This window comes from Oncorhynchus tshawytscha, linkage group LG09 (genome assembly GCF_018296145.1).
Source record: "Oncorhynchus tshawytscha isolate Ot180627B linkage group LG09, Otsh_v2.0, whole genome shotgun sequence".
In the NCBI taxonomy this organism is placed as follows: domain Eukaryota; kingdom Metazoa; phylum Chordata; class Actinopteri; order Salmoniformes; family Salmonidae; genus Oncorhynchus; species Oncorhynchus tshawytscha.
Genome location: NC_056437.1, coordinates 72316297 through 72341755, shown reverse-complemented (window position 1 = coordinate 72341755; position 25459 = coordinate 72316297). Strand labels below are relative to the sequence as shown.

The 25459-nt window shown below is 46.5% G+C and overlaps 3 protein-coding genes across 6 annotated transcripts in view; 2 read left to right on the top strand and 1 right to left on the bottom strand.

The window, feature by feature from the left end:
* The window catches only part of LOC112258638 (synaptic vesicle membrane protein VAT-1 homolog), a 48504-nt gene extending 38283 nt beyond the window's left edge, over positions 1-10221 (top strand). Inside the window, exon 6 of the mRNA XM_042327380.1 lies at positions 5108-10221. Within this exon, the coding sequence (XP_042183314.1) occupies positions 5108-5401 (294 nt within the window). The 3' untranslated portion in view covers positions 5402-10221. The remainder of the gene's footprint in view (positions 1-5107) is intronic.
* Positions 10222-11203: 982 nt separating this feature from the next.
* Positions 11204-16905, bottom strand: LOC112258599. Of its 3 annotated transcripts, none has more exons than XM_024433076.2 (6): positions 16761-16905; positions 15889-16072; positions 15344-15447; positions 12465-15248; positions 11975-12183; positions 11204-11686 (listed from the first exon to the last, which is right to left on the bottom strand). In XM_024433076.2, exons 2-6 carry the CDS (start codon positions 16070-16072, stop codon positions 11581-11583), a joined length of 3387 nt encoding a protein of 1128 aa, XP_024288844.1. In that variant the 5' UTR covers positions 16761-16905; the 3' UTR covers positions 11204-11580. The 3 variants fall into 3 exon arrangements, with proteins under 3 accessions (XP_024288844.1, XP_024288846.1, XP_024288845.1); XM_024433078.2 differs by having other exon boundaries at positions 15889-16093; positions 16761-16862; XM_024433077.2 differs by having other exon boundaries at positions 16756-16842.
* A 4680-nt stretch (positions 16906-21585) lies between these two features.
* Positions 21586-25102, top strand: LOC112258625 (prohibitin). Of its 2 annotated transcripts, none has more exons than XM_024433130.2 (7): positions 21586-21713; positions 22222-22316; positions 22664-22825; positions 22927-23069; positions 23267-23383; positions 23592-23687; positions 23877-25102. In XM_024433130.2, the coding sequence occupies exons 2-7, from the start codon at positions 22232-22234 to the stop codon at positions 24087-24089; spliced, it is 816 nt and encodes a 271-aa protein (XP_024288898.1). In that variant the 5' UTR covers positions 21586-21713; positions 22222-22231; the 3' UTR covers positions 24090-25102. The 2 variants fall into 2 exon arrangements, with proteins under 2 accessions (XP_024288898.1, XP_024288899.1); XM_024433131.2 differs by having other exon boundaries at positions 21651-21709.
* Positions 25103-25459: the final 357 nt, after the last annotated feature.

Here is a 25459-nt window from a genome sequence, read left to right as displayed (position 1 = left end):
GAAAATCTGTGGAGGGAGCTGAAGGTTCGAGTTGCCAAACATCAGCCTCGAAACCTTAATGACTTGGAGAAGATCTGCAAAGAGGAGTGGGACAAAATCCCTCCTGAGATGTGTGCAAACCTGGTGGCCAACTACAAGAAACGTCTGACCTCTGTGATTGCCAACAAGGGTTTTGCCACCAAGTACTAAGTCATGTTTTGCAGAGGGGTCAAATACTTATTTCCCTCATTAAAATGCAAATCAATTTATAACATTTTTGACATGTGTTTTTCTGGATTTTTTTGTTGTTATTCTGTCTCTCACTGTTCAAATAAACCTACCATTAAAATTATAGACTGATCATTTCTTTATCAGTGGGCAAACATACAAAATCAGCAGGGGATCAAATACTTTTTTCCCTCACTGTACATATATAGCATTTTTGGGCAATTCATATCAAATCAAATCAAACTTTATTTGTCACATGCGCCGAATTCAAGTGTAGACTTTACCGTGAAATGCTTACTTACAAGCCCTTAACCAACAGTGCAGTTCAAGAAGAAGAAAATATTTACCAAGCAGACTAAAATAAAAAGTAACACGATAAGAATAACAATAACGAGGCTATATACAGGGGGCACTGGTACCGAGTCAGTGTGCAGGGGTTACAGGCTAGTTGAGGTAATCTGTACATGTAGGTGGGGGCAAAGTGACTATGCATAGGTAGCAAACAAACACTGAGTAGCAGCAGTGTACAAAAGGGAGGGGTGGGGGTCAATGTAAATTGTCCGGTGGCGATTTTATGAATTGTTCAGCAGTCTTAGGCTTGGGGGTAGAAGCTGTTGAGGAGCCTTTTGGTCCTAGACTTGGCGCTCTGGTACCGCTTGCAAGACGATAGCAGAGAAAACAGTCTACGGTGACTGGAGTCTCTGACAATTTTATGGGCTTTCCTCTGAAACCGCCTATTATATAGGTCCTGGATGGCAAGAAGCTTGGCCCCAGTGATGTACTGGGCCGTTCGCACTACCCTCTGTAGCGCCTTACTGTCAGATGCCGAGCAGTTGCCATACCAGGTGGTGATGCAACTGGTCAGGATGCTCTCGATGGTGCAGCTGTATAATATCCTTTTGAGGATCTGGGGACCCATGCCAATTATTTTCAGTCTCCTGAGGGGGAAAAGGTTTTGTCGTGCCCTCTTCACAACTGTCTTGGTATGTTTGGACCATGATAGTTTGTTGGTGATGTGGACACCAAGGAACATGAAACTCTCGATCCGCTCCACTACAGCCCTGTGTCAATGTTAATGGGGGCCTGTTCAGCCTGCCTTTTCCTGTAGTCCATGATCAGCTCCTTTGTCTTGCTCACATTGAGGGAGAGGTTGTTGTCCTGGCACCACACTGCCAGTTATCTGACCTCCTCCCTATAGGTCTCATCGTTGTCGGTGATCAGGCATACCACTGTTGTGTCGTTAGCAAACGTAATGATGGTGTTGGAGTCGTGTTTGGCCACGCAGTCGTGGGTGAACAGGGAATACAGGAGGGGACTAAGTAAGTACACACCCTTGAGGGGCCCCAGTGTTAAGGATCAGCGTGGCAGATGTGTTGTTGCCTACTCTTTCCACCTGGGGGCGGCCCATCAGGAAGTCCAGGATCCAGTTGCAGAGGGAGGTGTTTAGTCCAAGGGTCCTTAGCTTAGTGATGATCTTCGTGGGCACTATGGTGTTGAATGCTGAGCTGTAGTCTATGAACAGCATTCTCACATAGGTGTTCCTTTTGTCAAGGTGAGAAAGGGCAGTGTGGAGTGCGATTCAGATTGCGTCATCTGTGGATCTGTTGGGGCAGTATGCAAATTGGAGTGGGTCTAGGGTGTCTGGGAGGATGCTGTTGATGTGAGCCATGACCAGCCTTTCAAAGCACTTCATGGCTACCGACATGAGTGCCACAGGGCGGTAATCATTTTGGCAGGTTACCTTCACTTCCTTGGGCACAGGGACTATGGTGGTCTGCTTGAAACATGTAGGTATTACAGACTCGGTCAGGGAGAGATTGAAAATGTCAGTGAAGACACTTGACAGTTGGTCTGCGCATGCTTTGAGTACACGTCCTCATATTCTGTCTGGCCCAGCTGCATAGGGAATGTTGACTTGTTTATAGGTTTTGTTCATATCGGCTACCGAGAGCGTTATCACACAGTCATCCAGAACAGCTGGTGCTCTCGTGCATGCTTCAGTGTTGCTTGCCTCGAAGCAAGCATAAAAGGCATTTAGCTCGTCTGGTAGGCTCGCATCACTGGGCAGCTCGCGTCTGGGTTTCCCTTTGAAGTCCATAATAGTTTTCAAGCCTTGCCACATCCGAAGAGCGTCAGAGCCAGTGTAGTAGGATTCAATCTTAATCCTGTATTGACGCTTTGCTTGTTTGATGGTTCGTCTGAGGGCATAACGGGATTTCTTATAAGCGTCCAGATTCGTCTCCCACTCCTTGAAGGCGGCAGCTCTAGCCTTTAGCTTGATGCGGATGTTGCCTGTAATCCTTAGCTTCTGGTTGGGATATGTACATACAGTCACTGTGGGGACGACATCATCGATGCAGTTATTGATGAAGTCGATGACTGAGGTGGTGTATTCCTCAATGCCATTGGATGAATCCCGGAACATATTCCAGTATGTGCTAGCAAAACAGTCCTGTAGTGTAGCATCCACGTCATCTGACCACTTCCGTATTGAGTGAGTCACTGGTACTTCCTGCTTTAGTTTTTGCTTGTTAGCAGGAATCAGGAGGATATAATTATGGTCAGATTTGCCAAATGGAGAGCGGGGGAGAGCTTTGTATGCGTCTCTGTATGTGGAGTAAAGGTGGTCTAGGATTTTTTGTTTCTCTGGTTGCACATGTGACATGCTGGTAAAAATGTGTTAAAACTGATTTAAGTTTCCCTGCATTCAAGTCCCTGGCCACTAGGAGCGCCGCCTCTGGGTGAGCATTTTCTTCTTTGCTAATGGCCTTGTAGAGTTGGTTGAAAGCTGTCTTAGTGACAGCTTTGTTTTGTGATGGTAAGTAGACGGCTACGAATAATACAGATGAAAACTCTCTTGGTAGATAGTGTGGTCTACAGCTTATCATAAGGTACTCTACCTCAGGCGAGCAATACCTTGAGACTTCTTTAATATTAGATATCGCGCACCCGCTGTTATTGACGAAAAGACACACACTCCCACCCCTCGTCTTACCAGAGGTAGCGTCTCTGTTCTGCTGGGGCATGGAAAATCCCGCTAGCTCTACACTGTCCGTATCGTTGTTCAGCCATGTCTCGGTGAAACATAAGATGTTACAGTTTTTAATGTCCCGTTGGTAGGATAATCTTAATTGTAGGTCATCAATTTTATTTTCCAATGATTGCACGTTAGCAAGAAGAATGGAAGGCAGTGGGAGTTTACTCGCTCGCCTCCGGATTCTCAGAAGGGTGCCCGATCTGCGGCCCCTTTTCCGGCATCTTTTCTTCATTCAAAAGGCGTGGATCTGGGCCTGTTCCAGTGAAAGCAGGATATCCTTCTCATCAGACTCGTTAAAGGAAACATTTTCTTCCAGTCCGCGGTGAGTAATCGCTTTTCTGATGTCCAAAAGTTATTTTTGCTCATAACAGACGGTAGCAGCAACATTATGTACACAATAAGTTAAAGAAATTACACAAAACGCAAAAATAAATGACAAAGTAACACAATTGGTTGGGAGAATGTAAAACGTCAGCCATGTTCTTCAGCGCCATCTTTTATTCCAATTCCTACAATATGTTACAAATTTGTAAGTGCTTAAGATCCCGGACTGGAACTTTAAGCATCCTGTCCATCTGAATATCACCAGTTGCTCCCTCCCTCTCTTCCTCTCCATCCTTAACTCCAACATGACTCCCCCTCGTCCATGCCTGTGTGTGTATGTGTGTGTGTATGTATCTCAGGGCCAAGCTTTGACAAGGCTTTGGGTTGCTAGGAGATGGCCCTCTGTTGCCGTGGCATTGGTCGTTAGGTGGTCTGCCTGCCTGCGAGGGCTGGAGTGGGTGGGGGTAGAAGGGAGGGGTGGAGGGCAGAGGAGGCTGATAGGAGGAGCTATAGGAGGATGGGCTCATTGTAATGGCTGGAATGGATTAACTGAAACAGCATCAAACACATCAAACACATGGAAACCATGTTTCACTCCATGTTCCATTTATTCCATTCCAGCCATTAGACAGAGCCCGTCCTCCTATAGCTCCTCCCACCAGCCTCCTCTGATGGAGAGACAGACGCAGACACTAGGCACAGCCAAGCGGTCGGTATAGGGTGGGACTGGCCTGTCTAGGATCTGCCCCTTTGTCACTATGATTGACAGGTAGGCAGGACAGGAAGAAGCCTATGGGTCAATCAATCCTGGCTGTGGCACAACCCTGGGGACCGGCCTCTGACGTGACACTGTGACAGGCACCTAGAAACCAGTCAGTCAATGATGGTAATGTGACATGATCAATACATGGTCCAGCTCTCAATGAGACCCCTACGTGTTATCTATCCTGTGGTTTAATTAAACACACGCGGACGACATAGACAGTTTAAAACTGAAGTTCTTTCAAATGAAAATAAATGTAGAATTTAGCAATGCATTAGAATTTTTAAACACAGAATAATGATTCATAATTACACCAGTTTTTCTTCGTTCTTTCTCTCGGTCTACATGATTCTCCATCTAAAGTTTTTGCACTTGCTTTCTGTCTGTCAAGCACTGACTCAGGCTCATGTTTACACGACCTCTCCCTCTCCATCTTTCTCCCTCTCTCTCAGCTATTAATACATCCTCCCACTAAAGTTTGTACAAACTTCACTCTCCTACGTTCTGATACATGCCTGTAGTTTATGTTTAAGGAGTGATAGACTGGGAAAATTATGCTTGCGGTGCCTGGCATCATCATCTTCTATGGGTTTGGAGAGCAATTTAGTGTGTCTGTGTGTGTGTGTGTGTGGGGGGTTTATGTATGCATATTTGTGTGAAAGACAAACCAACAGTCCTGGACACATGATTGTAGATGGATATCTACTCTCCCTCCCCCTCTCCCACTGTCCATCATTCATTCATATCTCTCTCTCTGCCTCTGCTTCTCTATCCAGGTGGGCGATGCCATGCGGAGAATGCAGGAGAGAAACAACATCGGCAAGGTGATCCTCATCACCGAGCCTATGCCAGAGGAGGAGAAGAAAGAGGAGCCTAAGAAAGAGGAGAAGAAGGAGGACAAGAAGAAGGAGGACAAGAAGAAAGACGACAAGAAGAAGGATGACTCCAAGAAGGAGGACAAGAAAGAAGAGAAGAAGAAGGAAGAGCCGAAGAAGGAGGAGAAAAACGAGGAGAAAAACGAGGAGAAGAAAGAGGAGAAGAAGGAGGAGCCCAAGAAAGAGGAGAAGTGAGAGTGAGGGATTGATGGATGGATGGATAGTCAGGCAGGCAGACCATAGGGGAGCTCTTGTCCTGGGAGCAGGGGTTTGGTTTGGGAGGGGGTGACAGGGCAGGGGAAATGTGGTGGGGGAGGGAAAGGGAGGTGTGGTGTGTGTGTGGATTGGAGTTGGGAGAGCGGGGGATGGGGGTGGGCTTTATAGACACATTGCACAGCAGTCAATCTGTCATCCCTACCATCATCTCTCAGACCCCTTCCCAGTCCACTCTGACAACGAATACTCAGGCCTGGGCCTTTACCCACCCCTCCCCCTCCTCCCCTCTCTCTCCTCCCCCACTCAAGCAAGGGTCACCTTATTTCTGAATCCCTCACGCTCCCTCATCCCAAGGCACCTTAATGATAGCCGGGCTCACAGAACAGCTCCCGCCCTCACCTCGCCACCATGGGAAAATGACCACTACGATAAACTCTCCTTTGACTCATGTCATAACAGTCTGAAGGTGTTGCCTGTTGAGACCCCAGAGAGAGAGTCCGAGAGAGAGACACACAGAGGGACAGTGTGGGTGTAATTCCCAGGCCTGGGGTGCATCACCGTTGCCTTGACAACAATAATTCGACCCGTTCCAACTCACACAGTGCCCCTCCTCCCTCCATGTCCCTCTCCATGTCGACTCCCACTATGCTAAATTGCCCTGCCCTGACTTCCACCTGTCACCTCTCCTTCCTCCCCTCTCCCTCTATTGAGTTACCCCTCCCCCTCTCCCTATTGTATAAACCCACAGACAGACAGACAGACAGACAGACAGACAGAACCACACCCACCAACCATCTCACATACGGTCCAGTGTTTTGTTATTTCACTGTGCATGAGTCAGTCAGTGTTTGCTTGTCTGTGATTGGCTGTCAGCTCGCCTGGAGATGTTTGCATGGCTGTGTGATGCTTGACTCAAAAGCCAGTGGTTACAGAACTCCCCTGTCAATCACCACTACCCACTCTTTATTTAAGTATATAAAGAAAGGTTAGTGGCACGTCCCTTAAATGCCAGGGCACTTCTAGTATCACACAGCTCCGCCCTCACAGCTGAGCCCACACTACAAATCCCATAATCCTAGAGGTGACGCACTAGAGAACAGACAATAGCGTGTGACAGGATGAAGCTCCAGACAGAGAATTAATGAGCCATTTGGTCCAGTATTAAATAGGGAGGGAGAAATTAGGGCTTAGTTTTGGTGCTCTATAGTCACTGATGTTTCTAATGAACCAACTATTGGCAAGCAGTGCACAGTGTCAATTAGGAGAGAAAATTGTCTCTCTTCAAACAAGGCGCACAAACACACACACACACACACAGGGCGATGTGTTCAAAGGGGCAGTGTTGTGTAGAGACACGAAGACATGTGAACGGAGTAAGATAGAGTTGAATGCCACCCAGTTCCTTGATATCAGACCCTACTCTCCTGACATTCCACTCCTTTCACAGTGACCGCTTGCCTGTCGTTCACCCTGATCTGGAACAGGGGAGTTTAGAAGGGTAAAAAAACTCCTGCTGCTGTGCATTCTCACCCATCCCTCCCCCTTCTCCTTTCTCTACATCTCTCTCTCTCTCTCTCTCTCTCTGTGGTCGGCATAGCAACAGGCACTAGGCTCGTCAGAGATGGCGCTCTGGTCTATTTCTCGGTCTATCGAGAGTGAGTGTGTGAGTGAGCAGTAAATTGTCTAATGATACCTCGGCTTTAGTATTAAAGCTGTAGTACAGAGCAGTAAAATCAGGCTAACATGCAGGTTTCTATACTCTGGAAATATTTCTATTTGTATCGGTATATTATGAGGACATTCAAATCCCATATAGTCTGTGTGCAGGTGGCACACCTAGGGCCACAATCAGTAGTTGGCCTCTCCCATATGAATGCACTGCTGCCCCTTGTGGACATCATTTAGAACAGCAAGACTGGTTTTCAGAAGTTGATTATAGGCGACTCCTTTGTATCAATAAAGCGGGGTTTTGTTTACGTCCTCCTCTAAATTATATTGAATTAATCTGATATTCATTCTTACGTCAGAGATGAATTGTCTATAATAAACCATGGGCAGAAGCTAAACCCGTTATGTGCAGGAGTCCTGCAGTACGGACTTCAAAAACACACCACTACTATCCCATTTGGAAATATGTGAGAATCCATGCTCTTTACACACTTGTCTGTCCGCCTGCCTGTCTGTGAAGAGTCTCAGATGGTGACTAGTGACTTTGTAAAGAAGTTGTTGTGTTAGCATGAGTGACCTCCCTCATGTTGTGTGTCAGTCATTGTTGTGTGAAGATGTGTGTGTCCTCAGGTCGTTTGTCAGGTTAAGAAAAGACTCCCACCTCCTCAACCCCATTACAACCTCCCCTTCCTTGCGCTCTTTATCTGCTTCACAGCTGTCTAGCTCTAATCCTTTGTTTCTCTCTCTCCTCCCCTTCTCTGACGAGGCCAATGTTAAGAGGACAGTTGGTATAGGTATTTTGCACTCTGTTCGCTGATCTTAATGCACTTCCAGGCATGGCAGTCCCACTCCAGTCCCACTGTCTCTGAATCCGCTTCGCTCCTTCCCCACTCAAAGAGACCATACTGTATCTGCTGAAACTCACTGGAAGTACAGTGGAAGTGACTCTTTTGCATGCACTCAAAACACAAACACTCATCTCCTCCTCTAACTTCTGCCAGCTTCTCCTGGGTGGCAGCTCAAATGAAAGCATTCATTCATCCAGGGCTGTGAAAGTGACGACCCGGTGTAGCAGGGACAGCAGTGGGCCTGGGGACGGAGTGTGAGTGCCATGCCGGTGTGGGGAGTGACTGTGTTCTGTCAGGCTCTGGTTAGTGTTATTTTCTGATCTGCTGGGCTCCTTCTGTGAACCTGTGGACCGGTGCTTTTGTTTTCTGAATGCCATGTGAGAAGCTAATGCTTCAGTAAAAGGATGTTTTACTTAATAGGTTCTTTTTGTTGTTGTTGTTGTTTGACTTAATGTTTTTTGGTTTTGTTTTCCAAGGGGTTTAAAGTTCAAAGTTCATACTCTTTACGCAGGGACCTGCCTAACTACATTCCTTTTCAATGTGATGAGCCTTTCTGTTGGGCCTGACCATTTGTGCCAAACTGTATGTACTCCTCTGTCAATGCCTTGACTACAACGGTGCATTCAATGAAAAGGAGAAGAAGAAAAAATGTTTCTGGGTACTTTTCCTATGACCTTGTAGAAAAACAAAAATAATCTGTGTATGATTTCTGTCCCAAATGCTTATGGGTGCTGATAGAGTTTTGCTACAGTTTACAAAAGGTTCTAGTTGTTTCTGATTGGTTGGGGTCTTGCTCTCATGCCTCAATCCTAACACACACACACACACACACACACACACACACAGACACACTATCTCGTTGAGAGGCACTTCCCTCCATATCCAAAGTCCTCATTGTGCTAGTCTCAGATCAGCGAAATGTGTTAAGAGTATTATCAGGCCTCAGACATCTACTACAACAAACTGATCCCACATCAGTCGACAGGCCTATGCGTTTACATTCATACCATATAATCTCCATAACAGTGAATGGACAAGGTGCATGGACGATTAGGCTGCACAGCACAGCAAAGCAAACAAACTCAAATCTTCTTAGAATTGCAACCCCAAAAAATAAAAATATTTTTTAAAAACTGATTCTTTCAAAAATATACATTACCAGGCGAATCATTGAATCACATGGAGCATTTCTTTCATCCACCTCTCTCTAGTTTAGCTTTGTGAACACCACCATACTCCGGTTTCCTGTTTCTCTTAGCCTGATTCCAAATGGTTTGTATGGGATGAGAGAGAGTGAGTTAGCAGATGTGTAGGGGATGTCATAGCGAGGCCATATGGCACAGCTGCACAGATAGAAACCCAGCTCTAGGTCTGTTCCAGATGCAACATATCTGCCCTAAAGCCGATCCCAGTTCACATACAGCCTGTTGGTCTCAGACATTCCATTATCCTCTATTGCACCTCGAGAGCTCTTTGGTTCTAGTCAATTATCAGTTAGCCAAAGCGCCGCCCTCTCCCCTTTCCAAGCACACACTCATCATACCATACACACACATCCCATTAACATCTGGAATTCAATTGCATGCATCCAATGGCATGTGGTGCAGAGATTATATGTCATTTGATTCAATGTTTTTCTTCCTGTTTGATAGAACCAAAAGGTCTCTTATGAACTCAGCTGCAGCACACGAGTGGGTGGGTCGGTGTAGTGAGTGGCTAGGGCGTGGGGTGTAACTGGGAGTCAGAGAGGAGAGGATGAATCTGATGTTGGCTGTGTCTGAGCCCTAACCCACTCCTCCCAACCCCTAGCGCCCGATTGCTTTTCCAGCTTGGTGAATCTACGTTGTATGTCAGCTTGAATTGCTTTTCCAGCCAGACACACATTCTTATGCAAGAGCTCTAAAACCAGAGATGATCCTTCGAGAAACTAAGGCATTTCATGCATTGGAAAACATCACAGCGCCCAGCTATATTGTTCTAGATAACGTGCTGATTGTTTCTTGGGAGTAAAAAAAAAGGGTTTCATTTGATTGGCAGCAGTAATATCACTGTTTCACATGGTTTCTCACAGGTCATTCCAAACAGCCTCCTGTGCTCTTGATCAGAAATGACTGCCTTTGAGTACATTTGTCTGTCTTTGTTTTTCTCTCTCACACACACACACTATATCGTTCTACTTCCCAGTCTTATGTCAATCGCAGTGCTGGGTGGAGTGTATTCCTAGTTTGAAAGATAATCCCAGTCTGGAGATTATTACCACATCTAGAGGTGTACAGCCCCCCCTTCCCTAAAAGAAAACAACCCAACCGCTTCTGGCTGTCTCTGGCTCTTCATTAGCAATCACTAAAAACTGTTGCCATGTGCCAACTACCAACACATTCCACAACTCTATAGAAATGCTGTGTGTCTGGTGCATTTGGCTTAGGCTTGTTACGATGTGTATAGTACACTAGGATCTGTGTGTAGGTGACCCGGAAAAAAAGGCATGTGTGTATAGTTCACTATTCCTTCCACTGTATTGTTCAGTAGTGTCTCTGTGCAGAGGGAGTCCCTTTCCCTTTCCACCCTCATCATCATGGTGCCAACAGCAGCCAAATCACTGCACCTATACCCGCTCCTGCTCCCCTCGCCTCTCCTCACTGCACCCATACCCCCTCCTCTTCCCTCATCTGGCACTGTCAAGTCAGCCTCATAACCAGATGCACATGAGCCCATCTACGGGAAAGTTTCAGGAAAAACAGGTCCATTGTCACTTTCCCGTCCAGACAGCTCAGATTCCACACATGGTTTACTGTGAGACAGCTATTCGACCTACACGTTGATTTTGTCATTCCTTCTCTCCTTCTGTCCAGTGTTGTTTTCCACTCGTCTACTAAGTTGTCTCTCCACTTTGTTTTTTTAAAAACCCTTTGAATTGATGCTGCTTCTGTGCTTGTCTGGGTTTTACTGCGTACGTGGTGCCATGCTGTCCACAGTATCGGCTCTAGAGCTTGTAACGCTTCAATGTGTAATGTTACCATATGCCTTACATGTTTTCCAGGACTAATAAAAAAGCATAACGAAAAAAAAAAAAAAAAAAAAAAAAAGAATTGACCCCGGAGCTGTGGCTTTGTTTGTGTTATTAGGATTTTACTGTGAGGAAACCATATTGAACTGCAATTACTTGATATGTTGTGGCTCATGTTTTGAGTGCGTTTACATAACGAATGTGAATGCTGTCAGCGGCGGGAGTACAGAAAAGATATGCACGGTTACGCCGTCGCGGTAAGATAAAGACGGGAATGTTTACTGTCAAGTCTCTAGGGATTCAAAAGGATCACAGGACAGATCAAATAAACAATAGCTGCCAGGACTAGTATTGGTCCAATTCAAATAAAACACTTCTCAGTATATCCTGTCACTATCATCCGTAAAATATCTGTGGAAATCAATTGGTCCTGATTTAAGCATGAGCAACAGCACAACTATAAAACTCTTAAGAACCAAAATAACTTCTCTCATTGGCTTATTACTATACGGACTCACACAAGCGTTCCAAGATTTCTAGGGAGTCTAGGGACACAGTGCAAAAGACATTAGCGTAACATGAAACACCGGATAGACACAAACACCTTCGTAAAAACACAGAAAAGACTATCCTTGTCAGGTTTTGTTTGTGACTTCAGACTTGGCAGGGGCCTCCTCAATCCCATGAGCCCTCAGTACTTCAGACAGGCGACTCAGATAGGTGGAGTCTGGATAACCATTCCTGTGTGGACACAAAATTACATTATGGTGTATATCTCAAATGGCACCCTAATCCTACATAGTGCACTGCTTTTGACCAGAGCTCTATAGGGCTTTTCTTACATAGGTTACATCCTTAATGGCACCATATTCCCAAAAGTAGTGCACTATAAAGGGAATAGGATGGCATTTGGGACACAATCTAGGTAATAAAACGGCCAGCACATAACATTGACCCCCGACTTTCTGCTCTTTACTGTTGCTATTTCAGTCGAGAGCCACTAATGGGTACTGTGACTCCAGTACTCACCCAGACTTGCCCCCCTGCAGGCTGGTCTTGTGGGGGATGCTGTCCCAGCTGACCCTGGCCCCTGGCTCCCTGCCCGTCACAGTGAAGGTGAGGCCTAGCCTGAAGGCTTTCTCCAGCCGCGGTAGGAGCTTTCTGGTCCTCTCACATAGGGGAAGGTAGGCCTCAAATACTCCCCCCTGAAACGCAGAGCCCGGCGAGGGGTGGCCCTCCTACAACAAGAGAGGGACAGGTGGCAGATAATGGGGTGTGTTCCAGATTGCAATAGCCAACAGACAGTGTTAGGAGTTAAACATGACAGAACTTAGAAATGCAAAGCAAGACATTACTGACAAGAGATACTTAAACTTAACATTTGAATATAAGCTGATTTAATAATGCCAAGAGAGCATTTGGACAGTTGAAAAAAATAACACATGAATGACATGACACATTTAGAATGTCAACAGTAATTGGCCCATCAGATAGCCTGGTAGAGAAGTCCTGCCCTTACCCCCTGAATGCCATCTGGGATGCAGTAGGTGATCTTAACGATGGCGTCTCTGCCATGGCCTGGCAGGCTGAAGGGCATCTCAGAGTAGCTCATGTTACCCTGGACGCCCTGTGGGACTTCCACCTCAGCCTTGGGGCAAACCCTGCATTGGACGTGGGCTTTGAGAAGGCACTGTGGGCACAGGGTCATCCCACACCCTGTCCTCGTCACTGACGCCCCACTCTCCCCACACACACAGATCTGTGTCCGTGCCCCAGACAGACTAGACCTTCCCGGGCCGTGACGTGTCAGAGCTCCCCCTGACCCGGGCCTCTCCTGGTTCTCTGCTCCACTAAACTGTCTGTTGTTGTCCTTCTGGGTCACTCCGGATCTCATGTTGCTTTCTTTTGGGGGCGCGACCATGTCTTGATTGGTACCGCCACCATTCACTGCTCCGGGCCTTCCTCCGTTGCCTATCGCTGAATGGCTGAGAAATGTGTCAGTCTTGCTCCCGTCTGCCTCCATGGTCCCTCCCCTCTCCACTTTCTCCTTTATGACAGGGTCTTTTCTCGCTGGTGATTGGCTAACAACTGTGTTCTTGTGTTCTGATTCGCTGTTCCTCATCCTCTTGGAAGAATCACTCCTTTGGATGTCATTCTTCTTCCTGTTGGCACCAGGCCCCTCCTCTCCCCCTCGCTGAGTCTCAGACATCCACTGAGGGCTATTGGTCTGAAATTGTGTGGAGTTCTGGACCCCATTCACCTGAAATGGACTGGACTGATTGAAAGTGGAGGTAGACGGGACAGAGTAGTCCTCTTGTCCCCCCCTCTGGCCAGTCTCCCCAGGGAACACCTCCCTCAGTGCTGCACCCACTTGGGAGCACAGCTGCTTGGGGCCGATCAGAAACACACTATCTCTCATTGTCTGGATGGAGACCTTCTTGAACCGTTGCCTCACCTCAGCACAGCACACCTCTAAAGTCTCATCTGCTGGGTCAGACACGCCTAACTCAGCCAGACGCAACTCCTGCAAACAGAAGTCTGTCTTCACCATGGCAACCAGCCTCTGCATCTCCAACTGACAGGTGTGCAGCACAGATGACTCCGCCCCCCTAAGGATGACAGTGATGTCACTGCTTTTGTCTGATTGGCTCTCCCTCATCTGCAGGTCAAAGGTCATGTCCTGTATACGGGTGGCGTAGGCCTCCTTCATGTAATTCCATATCAACATGGAGACGGTTAGCTCTGCACTGTAGGCATTTCTTCTGTCCAAGCTATTGGACCACCTGGCTCTGGTTGTGGCTTTCTCAGCTTCACTCTGTCCTGGGTCCTGGACCTTGGACCTGGCCCGCCCAGAGAAACTACTGGCCCGCTTTAGGGTGGACCCTGACCCAGAGGTTGAGATGGTGGTGCCCCCTGACAAGGTGTTCAGAGTTGAGGTGAATGGGGCTGTCTCACCCTGCTGCCCAAGGTCTGTTGGTGATGAGCTCAGGAAGAGTCCATTCTCCATAGAGGAAGGGGTGAACAGGGGGTCACCTCTCTTGAACAGGATATCCTCTCCACTACCCTGTGTACCTTGCCTGTAGAGTCCCCCAACACCTGACCCTGCTCTGTCTGAGCCAAACAGGTCATGGCCTAACATGGGTCCAAAACCTGGTCGTACACTTGGAGATGTGTCCCCTACCATCACTGTGTCCCTAGGTCTGGTCCCTAGCCCAGCCGGCCCTAATGCCTTGAAGCGGGGGGCAAACTTATACCCTCGGGCCCCCTCGGTCCTCCTCTCTGTCTCATATTGCTTCAGCAGCTTATCTACCCTGGCGTCCAGGGGTGTTCCTGCTGTGGAGGAGAGAGTGGGTGTGAGTCTCTCCTCTTCCCCTGGCTTGGAGGAACCAGATGTGGATGAGGGAGATGGTAACAAGCTGGCTACATCCTCCACCGCCTCCTCTGTCTCCCCCAGGAGGAGGAACTGTTTGGCTTCGGACACGTCGCTGCTGTTGCCAACTATGTAGATGTTCCTGTCATCCTCACTGAGCAGCAGCTTGGGCAGCCTGACCCGCAGGCCCTCCATGGCCCTGGACAGGCCTCCGCTGGGAGAGAGGACATTCTTGGGCAGCTGGGCTCGCCGGAGCCTGGACTCGTTCTCCTGGTAGAGCCGGCTCAGGTCCGCACGAGCCCCACTCAGACTCTCCTGCCCAATGTTCCCCACCCCGGGTACTCTCTGTAGGAACAGGGTGGTTAGCCCCTCAGCGGTCACGTCCACCACCTCTACCCCATGCTGGCTGAGGATCTCCTGGTACTCCCCTCCACAGTGCCACTGCAGGTAGTGGAACAAGTCTGCATCCATGATCAGGGAGAGGTCCTCTTCCACCATGGGGGGTTCCTCAGACAGACTCACAGCACCCCCCTCTGCCTGGGATGTCCCCTCCCCCTCCCAGCCCTGACCTCCAGACGTAAAGTCCCTAAGTGGGCCTGAGCCTCGATCACTTTGCTCATCACCTCTCCTGTGATGGTCTGCTGCCTCCTGGGTATGAGTCCTTTTCACTTGGCCCCTAGTGCCTCTAGTAAGGACTCCCAGAACACCATTGGCCCCAGCTGGGGGTGTATCTGTGGAGGCCAGGACCCCAGGGAGCCCCAGAATTTGGGCCAGTGCAGCCTGGACCTGGGAGTAGAGGCCCTGCAAGGTGCAGAGCTGCTCTGGGTTGTTATAGCGGATCTGGAGATCATGACTCCTGTCAAGGCTGGTCAGTGCTGCCTTTCCTCCAGGTAGCTGGCTGTAGTCCAAAGTAACAGACATGCTCAAGATGACCTGAACGGGAGAGAGAGAGAGGGGGAGAAAGAGGGAGAGCATGTAAGTCTAATCAAAATGTGTCACTTTCTCCCAATATTGTGTCAACAACGTACCTTATTTGGGTTCAGGTCTTTGTGAGGTTCACTCAAGGTGAGTTCATACTTCTTCCCGTCCACCATCAGAATGTGTCGGCCATGTTGAAGCACGCTCCTTGCCACTGTGCGGGGTCACCAGAGTACAAGAGCTTGATCAATCTCAGTCAGAGAAACACCCTTACTAAGCACTCCTGCCCCTGGCCTCTCCTTGAAATGTCTGCCAACCCCCGAGCCCACCGCTAATCGATGGTGGCAGGACACGAAGCATAATACTTGGTATTTCACCATTAATTTGCAAATGGATGCAAAATGACGTTTAAAAAGAGTGGCTATGGTCAACGAGCCAGATGGAAATCTACTGAGAAGGAACTTCGCAGTGGCAACGATGTACGGTAGTTACTTTATGCCTTTACGTTATGGTGAAATAGTCCATTTACCACCATCACGTCTCCAGTCTCCTGATCTCTTCTCATTCACATTCCATCCCCTACGCACCCCACCAGCCCTCCCCTCCCGGGAGCCTCAGACACATTATATATACACACACACGCACACCTACTGACCTCCAATGTCCTCAAAGGTGATGAGGGCAGAGCCGGGTGTTGCCTTGACAATGGTGACATGTGCTATTTCCCCTCCTCCATTCCTGGCCCTCAGGAAGTAGATGTATAGCTTGTCTGTCAGCCGGTCCTCCTTTATATCAGTGGGCAGGCCACTCACCCTTACTGTCCTGCACTGCTCCGCCATCTGCTGGGCAAAACTGGGTTACTGACATACAGGAGGAATATATAGGTGGGTATACCAAGCCAAGTCCCCCTTCAACAATAACCACTGATCGTAAATTGTCAATAAATTTGTCATTGGCACGTAATAGGCCAACATAATATTTTTTTTTGTGGGGGGTTATCTGGATATTTGATCAAATTACACCATCTGCTGGACGTTGCCAGGAAACTTCACCAACATAAACGTCGTTTTATTAAACTGCTGTGTCAACGTTGGTCAATGCTATGGAAACGGCTTGAGGTACGGTTGATGTTGATAGTATACTGTAAAGAGAGATGTGCGAACTGTTCACATGACATGCGCACTGACTGCTCGAGGTTCAAATGGAGTCCACAAAGAGCAATCGACCAGTAGTAGGCACAGTATGCATCAAATCACTTTCATCCACTGTTTCAGAAATAAACGCTAGATGACTGCGCATAGTTATCCATTCCCTTCCCGCTCTACAAAAGAGACGATCACTTTGACCATCAGGTCACATCTGTGAAAATCAAAGGAATGGGTAAGTGTGCGGACGACAAGAATGAGAAAATGAAACTTCAAGGAAGTGCACAAATCCAAAGACACAATCTAAAATAACCTCAAAGTAGAGCTCTTCAAGGCATTGCCTTTTTTCACAATGATATCAACGCAAATATCCTTACCGTACCTTTTTAGAAGCCTCTCATATCTCTCGTCTCGCACCAAAGACGTGGACGTGCTTCCCTTGCATATTGTTCAAAACATGGATGGAAAGTGAAACTAAATGAAGTAGGAACTGGAGGTTTAAGATTGTAGTTGTTCTTCATTTCAAACGCCAGGGGGCGAACATAAGGCCAGGTTCACAGGTCCAAAAATGAATCAGTGCATTGGTCAACTGAAGACCTAGATTAGAATTGGCCAATAATGAAATACATTTGTCTTTCAACAAATTGTGCGTATGTGTGTGTGTGTGTGTGTGTTAGGAGCTAGGGTTAGTTTTAGGGTTACGGTTAAGGTTAGGTTTTCGGTTTAAGGTTAGGTTTAGGGTTAAGGTTAGGGGAAGGATTGGCCGGGGGTAAGCCGTTATGGTAAATACGCATTTGTTCTTAACTGACTTGCCTAGTTAAATAAAGGTACAATTAAAAATTAAAAGGGTAAGGTTACAGGGTTAGGGTTAGAATTGTGAATGGAACTGAATTGTGTGTCCCCACAAGGTTAGTTGTACACATCAAATTGTATTTGTCACATGCGCCGAATACAACGGGTGTAGACCTTACCGTGAAATGCGTACTTACGAGCCCTTAACCAATAATGCAGTTCAAGAGATAGAGTTGACTATTTACTAAATAAACTAAAGTAAAAAAAAAAAAAAAAAGTAACACAAGAAAATTACATAACAATAACGAGGCTATATACAGGGTGTCAATGTGTGTGTGTGTGGGGGGGGGGTAATAGATTAGTCGAGGTAATTTGTAAAATGGCTATGCATACATAATAAACAGTGAGTAGCAGCAGTGTAAAAACAAGGGGGGGGGGTCAATGTAAATAGTCAGCGTGGCCTTTTTATTAATCAAATCAAATCAAATGTATTTATATAGCCCTTCGTACATCAGCTGATATAACTCCCTAGAAAGGCCAAAACCTAGGAAGAAACCTAGAGAGGAACCAGGCTATGCGGGGTGGCCAGTCCTCTTCTGGCTGTGCCGGGTGGAGATTATAACAGAACATGGCCAAGATGTTCAAATGTTCATAAATGACCAGCATGGTCGAATAATAATAAGGCAGAACAGTTGAAACTGGAGCAGCAGCACAGCCAGGTGGACCGGGGACAGCAAGGAGTCATCATGTCAGGTAGTCCTGGGGCATGGTCCTAGGGCTCAGGTCCTCCGAGAGAGAGAAAGAAAGAGAGAAGGAGAGAATTAGAGAACGCACACTTAGATTCACACAGGACACCGAATAGGACAGGAGAAGTACTCCAGATATAACAAACTGACCCTAGCCCCCCGACACATAAACTACTGCAGCATAAATACTGGAGGCTGAGACAGGAGGGGTCAGGAGACACTGTGGCCCCATCCGAGGACACCCCGGACAGGGCCAAACAGGAAGGTTATAACCCCACCCACTTTGCCAAAGCACAGCCCCCACACCACTAGAGGGATATCTTCAACCACCAATTTACCATCCTGAGACAAGGCTGAGTATAGCCCACAAAGATCTCCGCCATGGCACAACCCAAGGGGGGGCGCCAACCCAGACAGGATGACCACATCAGTGAATCAACCCACTCAGGTGACGCACCCCTTCCAGGGACGGCATGAGAGAGCCCCAGTAAGCCAGTGACTCAGCCCCTGTAATAGGGTTAGAGGCAGAGAATCCCAGTGGAAAGAGGGAAACCGGCCAGGCAGAGACAGCAAGGGCGGTTCGTTGCTCCAGAGCCTTTCCGTTCACCTTCCCACTCCTGGGCCAGACTACACTCAATCATATGACCCAAGAGATGAGTCTTCAGTAAAGACTTAAAGGTTGAGACCGAGTTTGCGTCTCTGACATGGGTAGGCAGACCGTTCCATAAAAATGGAGCTCTATAGGAGAAAGCCCTGCCTCAAGCTGTTTGCTTAGAAATTCTAGGGACAATTAGGAGGCCTGCGTCTTGTGACCATAGCGTACGTGTAGGTATGTACGGCAGGACCAAATCAGAGAGATAGGTAGGAGCAATCCCATGTAATGCTTTGTAGGTTAGCAGTAAAACCTTGAAATCAGCCCTTGCTTTGACAGGAAGCCAGTGTAGAGGCTAGCACTGGAGTAATATGACCAATTTTTTGGTTCTAGTCAGGATTCTAGCAGCCGTATTTAGCACTAACTGAAGTTTATTTAGTGCTTTATCCGGGTAGCCGGAAAGTAGAGCATTGCAGTAGTCTAACCTAGAAGTGACAAAAGCATGGATTAATTTTTCTGCATCATTTTTGGACAGAAAGTTTCTGATTTTTGCAATGTTACGTAGATGGAAAAAAGCTGTCCTTGAAATGGTCTTGATATGTTCTTCAAAAGAGAGATCAGGGTCCAGAGTAACGCCGAGGTCCTTCACAGTTTTATTTGAGACGACTGTACAACCATTAAGATTAATTGTCTGATTCAACAGAAGATCTCTTTGTTTCTTGGGACCTAGAACAAGCATCTCTGTTTTGTCCGAGTTTAAAAGTAGAAAGTTTGCAGCCATCCACTTCCTTATGTCTGAAACACATGCTTCTAGCAAGGGCAATTTTGGGGCTTCACCATGTTTCATTGAAATGTACAGCTGTGTGTCATCCGCATAGCAGTGAAAGTTAACATTATGTTTTCGAATAACATCCCCAAGAGGTAAAATATATAGTGAAAACAATAGTGGTCCCAAAACGGAACCTTGAGGAACACCGAAATTTACAGTTGATTTGTCAGAGGACAAACCATTCACAGAGACAAACTGATATCTTTCCGACAGATAAGATCTAAACCAGGCCAGAACTTGTCCGTGTAGACCAATTTGGGTTTCCAATCCCTCCAAAAGAATGTGGTGATCGATGGTATCAAAAGCAGCATTAAGGTCTAGGAGCACGAGGACAGATGCAGAGCCTTGGTCCGATGCCATTAAAATGTCATTTACCACCTTCACAAGTGCCGTCTCAGTGCCATGATGGGGTCTAAAACCAGACTGAAGCATTTCGTATACATTGTTTGTCTTCAGGAAGGCAGTGAGTTGCTGCGCCACAGCCTTTTCTAAAATTTTTGAGAGGAATGGAAGATTCGATATAGGCCGATAGTTTTTTATATTTTCTGGGTCAAGGTTTGGCTTTTTCAAGAGAGGCTTTATTACTGCCACTTTTAGTGAGTTTGGTACACATCCGGTGGATAGAGAGCCGTTTATTATGTTCAACATAGGAGGGCCAAGCACAGGAAGCAGCCCTTTCAGTAGTTTAGTTGGAATAGGGTCCAGTATGCAGCTTGAAGGTTTAGAGGCCATGATTATTTTCATCATTGTGTCAAGAGATATAGTACTAAAACACTTGAGTGTCTCTCTTGATCCTAGGTCCTGGCAGAGTTGTGCAGACTCAGGACAACTGAGCTTTGAAGGAATACGCAGATTTGAAGAGGAGTCCGTAATTTGCTTTCTAATGATCATAATCTTTTCCTCAAAGAAGTTCATGAATTTATCACTGCTAAAGTGAAAGTCATTAATTGTTCAGCAGTCTTATGACTTGGGGGGTAAAAGCTGTTTAGGAGCCTTTTGGTCCTAGACTTGCTTCTCCGGTACCGCTTGCCATGCGGTAGCAGAAAGAACAGTCTATGACTAGGGTGACTAAAGTAATGACCATTTTTTGGGCCTTCCTCTGACACCGCCTAGTATATAGGTCCTGAATGTCAGGAAGCTTGGCCCCAGTGTTGTACCGGGCTGTACGCACTACCCTCTGTAGCGCCTTATGGTCAGATGCCAAGCAGTTGCCATACTAGGCGGCGGTGATGCAACCGGTCAGGATGCTCTCAGTGGTGCAGCTGTAGAACTTTTTGAGGATCTGGGGACCCATGCCAAATCTTGTGTGTGTGTGTGTGTGTGTGTGTGTGTGTGTGTGTGTGTGTGTGTGTGTGTGTGTGTGTGTGTGTGTGTGTGTGTGTGTGTGTGTGTGTGTGTGTGTGTGTGTGTCCAACCACTGATATAAGTTCAACAGTAAATTCAACTTTATTTTCACAATATGTGTCACTAACCTCTCAAAATTTGAAAAATTAAGAAGAAACAGTCAAACATCTGCCTAGACATTATTCTCGCCAAAGAGATGATTCATTCTACCAAAGACATGACGATAGGCTGAAACTGCTTCTCCAATAGAAATCCCCGATGACACTTGTAGGCGATGTCATGGCGACAATGGCTACCTAACTCATGCGCAGAAGCACATCATCGGGTCTAACGGGTTGTCTCCCGCTGAGCTGCGCTTACATTTTGAGAAAATTAACAACTAACGAATACTTGTTCAATTCTCTCATTGACTTCTCAAACCTTGGCCCGGTCTGCATGGTCTGTTTCGCAAGTCTTCCGCAAGTCTTGCGATGTGGCCCCTCGGGGGTTAGAAACTCTACGATTCAACCCTGTTCAAATGACAGAAATATATAATTATCATTATAAACTGTGTGGTTCGAGCCCTGAATGCTGATTGGCTGACAGTATACCACGAGTATGACAAAACATGTATTTTTACTGCTCTAATTACGTTGGTAACCAGTTTATAATAGCAATAAGGCACCTCGGGGGTTGTGGTATATGGCCAATGTAACACGGCTAAGGACTGTATTCAGGCACTACGCGTTGGGTCGTGTTTAAGAACATCCAATAGCCGTGGTATATTGGCCATATACCACATACCCTTGTGCCTTATTGCTTAATGAAATCGTAATATTACTATTATCATAGTTGGTGAACTTCAGCAACCAGAATGCTCAGCGACATTCTCACTAGCCAATGAATTGAATCGATAAACAAGTCCCGGAGCACTACTTATCCAATCAGAGAGGAGTTTGTTACAAGTTGACGCGCATGCTTTGTAGAAAAAGAATTCATGCGTTCTAACGTTGGCTCTGTTGGAGGTCATAGACATAACTGACAAAACAGTAGGTGAGTGGTAATGTAGTTCTGACTATATACACATGTATCAATATATAATTAACAAAGCTCCCTAATAGTCAGATATTGCTGTGTGACTAGGTATGTGTAATTATTCCGTAAACCGGGAAGGAACGCATTGAGTAACAATGACACGAGCGACCGATTTGCAAGTTCATGTCGCTGCGTGAGCATGTAGCTACAGATTGTCATGATAGCTCTAGATCAGGGTAACAAATACTGTCGTTTGGCATGACAGGTCCAGGTGTGACATTGCGTGTCATGTTTCAATTCACATAGCTAGTTAAATAGTCCTAGTCGTTTTTGTTGCGAAGTCTGCTTACTTGGCTAGCTAATGTAGCGTTGGCATCATTGACAGACCAAGGCCATCACGTCAGAATAGAATAACTCCGAGCTCTGGATAGCTTTAGTGGTTACTTACCTACATGCAGATATATTATACCACCACATACTCAATAATATGATTAAGAGCTATAATCTTAAATACATTTTATTTCAGGGCCGCAGACATGGCGAAACTATTTGAATCCATCGGGAAGTTGGGGCTGGCCCTCGCCGTTGGTGGAGGTGTTGTGAACTCCGCCCTCTTCAATGGTGAGACATTGAGCTCTGTAAATGGATCAGTTCATCTTGATATCATGGAAATACCTGGGTTTTGATTTTATTTTAACCTTTATTTAACTAGGCAAGTCAGTTAACCCACAAATTCTTATTCATTGAAAATAAGAATTTGTTTAACTGCCTTGTTCAGTGGCATAAGGACAGATTTTTACCTTGTCAGCTCTGGGATTTGATCTTGCAACCTTCCAGTTACTAGTCCAACGATCTAACCACTAGGCCACCTGCCGCAATAGTAGAAATCAGGGATGACATAAGACTTAAAGTTGTGAATTCCACAACACTACCAACCTGAATTGGCCTAATATTTCTTAATGTTTCAGTTGACGCAGGTCATCGGGCAGTTATATTTGACAGGTTCCGGGGAGTGCAAGATGCTGTAGTTGGCGAGGGAACCCACTTCCTCATTCCCTGGGTACAGAAGCCTATCATCTTTGACTGTCGTTCTCGTCCACGCAACGTGCCTGTCATCACAGGCAGCAAAGGTAACTAACATGAGTCACGAGGACCGGCATATTAGCCTTCACACTTAGTCTTTCTCTGGCATACTAAAAGCTTTTACCCCCCCCCTCTCCCACACACACAGATCTGCAGAATGTAAACATCACACTGCGCATCCTCTTCCGGCCAGTGACTAGCCAGCTCCCACGCATCTTCACCAGCATCGGAGAGGACTACGACGAGAGGGTACTGCCGTCCATCACCACAGAGGTCCTCAAGTCCGTGGTGGTGAGTGTTAGACTAATGCCGCATTTCCATTATAAGGTTTTACCCTGGTGTTTGGGGGTAAAAACAGACTTGTGTTTCCACCTCAGAGGCCTTGTTATAAAGAGTCTGAGTGGCATTGGGTTGCAGTGAAGTCTATGCTATCCTGTTTTTTTTATTATTTGCGTCTGTGTTTATTGGTGTGTTTGTGTACCTCACAGGCCCGGTTTGATGCCGGTGAGCTCATCACCCAGAGAGAGCTGGTGTCTCGGCAGGTCAGTGACGACCTGACAGAAAGAGCCAACACCTTCGGCCTCATCCTGGATGACGTCTCACTGGTGAGCTGCTGTTTAAAGGAATAATACTCAAAACAACTAATTCCTATGATTTTATAATATCTTGTGAGAGCGCAGAAAAATATTGTTAATGTTTCATATCATTGCTCTAATGAGTAAGGAAGCAACAGTGTTTTACCCAGTGGTTCTGGTCATTACTTGTACATGTTCTGTGTTTTTAATTGAAGACCTCATGTTCCTCGTTCAACAGACACACTTGACGTTCGGTAAGGAGTTCACAGAGGCTGTTGAGATGAAGCAGGTGGCTCAGCAGGAGGCCGAGAGGGCCAGGTTTGTCGTGGAGAAGGTAAGAAGGATGAAAGGGTTTGTTTGAGACATTGACAGATTTATTCTTTAAGGTGATAAGAATGATCAACATGCATTTAATACACTTGAAGCTAGAAGTGACCCTGAACAACCAAGTGATTCTGACCTTGCACACCTTTTTATAAAGGATGAATAGAAGTCAAGTGTGTTTCTTCTCTACTTCCCCCAGGCCGAGCAACAGAAACAGGCAGCCATCATCTCAGCGGAGGGTGACTCTCAGGCCGCCCTGCTCATTGCGAACTCCCTGCAGGAGGCTGGAGATGGCCTGGTAGAGCTGCGAAAGCTGGAGGCTGCCGAGGACATCGCCTTCCAGCTGTCCCGCTCCCGCAACATCACCTACCTGCCTGCCGGCCAGGGCACACTCCTCCAGCTGCCCCAGTGAGACCCACACACCCTGACCTAACCGCCCCTCCCTGTGACCAGCCAATGTATAGGCCATGGAGGGGGTGAGGGAACGGGTGTCCACCTTCACACACTCTCCTCCCACTCCGACTAACTATGGACTGGTGAAATAATGGCGGCTTGGGAGTGTGGAAAGGTCCATAAGGTTCTGAAGTCTGGGCAGTGTGTGGGGAAGAGGGAGCCTTAGGATTGATCTATGGTAAACTACATATAGTAAGTCAATTTACTGCACCACCGATTTTTGTATTTACCTTGGCTTTGTCTGGCAAATTCAGCGCAGTGACAAGAGTCCTGTGATATGAAGAAGTTGTAATTGTGTTAATTTAGGGGAAGAGCTGTTTGGAATGTCATGAGAAGGATGGAACATTTTAGCACTATGACCACCACAGCAATCACAATACTGGGGATTTATTACTCTGAGGACAAGCTATTTAATCAACTGGATTTACATTAATCTTAACCAAGCACAAACTTCCATGGGTGAATAAGATGCTGCTATACACCAAAGTAGTGTAGGATCCAAAGCACCCTTGTTTTTCCACTCATAACTTTAAATTACATCGTACAAATGATCTGAACTAATCTACACAGAGCCGTATATTCTAAATATGACTCGGAATCTACCCATCCCTTTGACTTAGTCTATTGTGTCGATGGCCTGTCAAATGTCCTCACAGCTAGCTTTCCTAAAATCCTCAGTTTGATTGCCATGGAGTCCCAGTGCTGCACTCCCCTCTACTTGATTGGATCCTCTACAGAATCATCTTTGGTTTACTAGCACGCTGTCCACACCACCTCATCCATGGTCCTCAGTGACATGTCCCTCCTAGCCCAGTGGTATGAAACGTGCCTGTAAGATGGTCAAGTGTCGTAACCTTCCCTGATTCTTTAAAGTTTGTCGCTGTGTCTGTTATTTTGGAGGGAGGATATGCAAGCCCCCGCATTCCACTCAATGTCTCAATTTAACAATAAAATTGTCCTATTTCTACAGCAGCTCTTTTTGTGTGTGTACCAAATCTCTGTGAAATGTGACACGGTTGATGTTCAAGTTATGGTTCTCTCATTTATAGCCACAAGAGGGCCCTATAAATATATTCTGAGTTTTGCATCCAATTGTGAATACCTGCACTTGAGTGCATAAATATGAAACTTAGACCAGATGTAACTTTTGTCTGCTATTGAGTAAATTCTGTGTAGAGTTTGAAAGGACTCCCTAAGCATCTTTTATGTTTACATTGAGGCAGAGAACAGAAACATTTGATAGGCTACCATTGCACAAATATATACAATGTAGTTCATACACTGAACTAAATTAGCGGTAGTTTTATAAATATAAACCTGGCTATGCTT

Excerpts from the sequence above, each read along its gene's own strand:
- LOC112258625 (XM_024433130.2), top strand. The coding sequence starts at position 22,232 with ATGGCGAAACTATTTGAATCCATCGGGAAGTTGGGGCTGGCCCTCGCC. Across the intron at positions 22,317-22,663 it reads GAACTCCGCCCTCTTCAATG|TTGACGCAGGTCATCGGGCA; the intron begins GTGAGACATTGA and ends TTAATGTTTCAG. Across the intron at positions 23,070-23,266 it reads AGGTCCTCAAGTCCGTGGTG|GCCCGGTTTGATGCCGGTGA; the intron begins GTGAGTGTTAGA and ends TGTACCTCACAG.
- LOC112258599 (XM_024433076.2), bottom strand. The coding sequence starts at position 16,072 with ATGGCGGAGCAGTGCAGGACAGTAAGGGTGAGTGGCCTGCCCACTGAT. Across the intron at positions 12,184-12,464 it reads TCCCAGATGGCATTCAGGGG|GAGGGCCACCCCTCGCCGGG; the intron begins GTAAGGGCAGGA and ends CTCTTGTTGTAG. Across the intron at positions 11,687-11,974 it reads CTGCAGGGGGGCAAGTCTGG|GAATGGTTATCCAGACTCCA; the intron begins GTGAGTACTGGA and ends GTGTCCACACAG.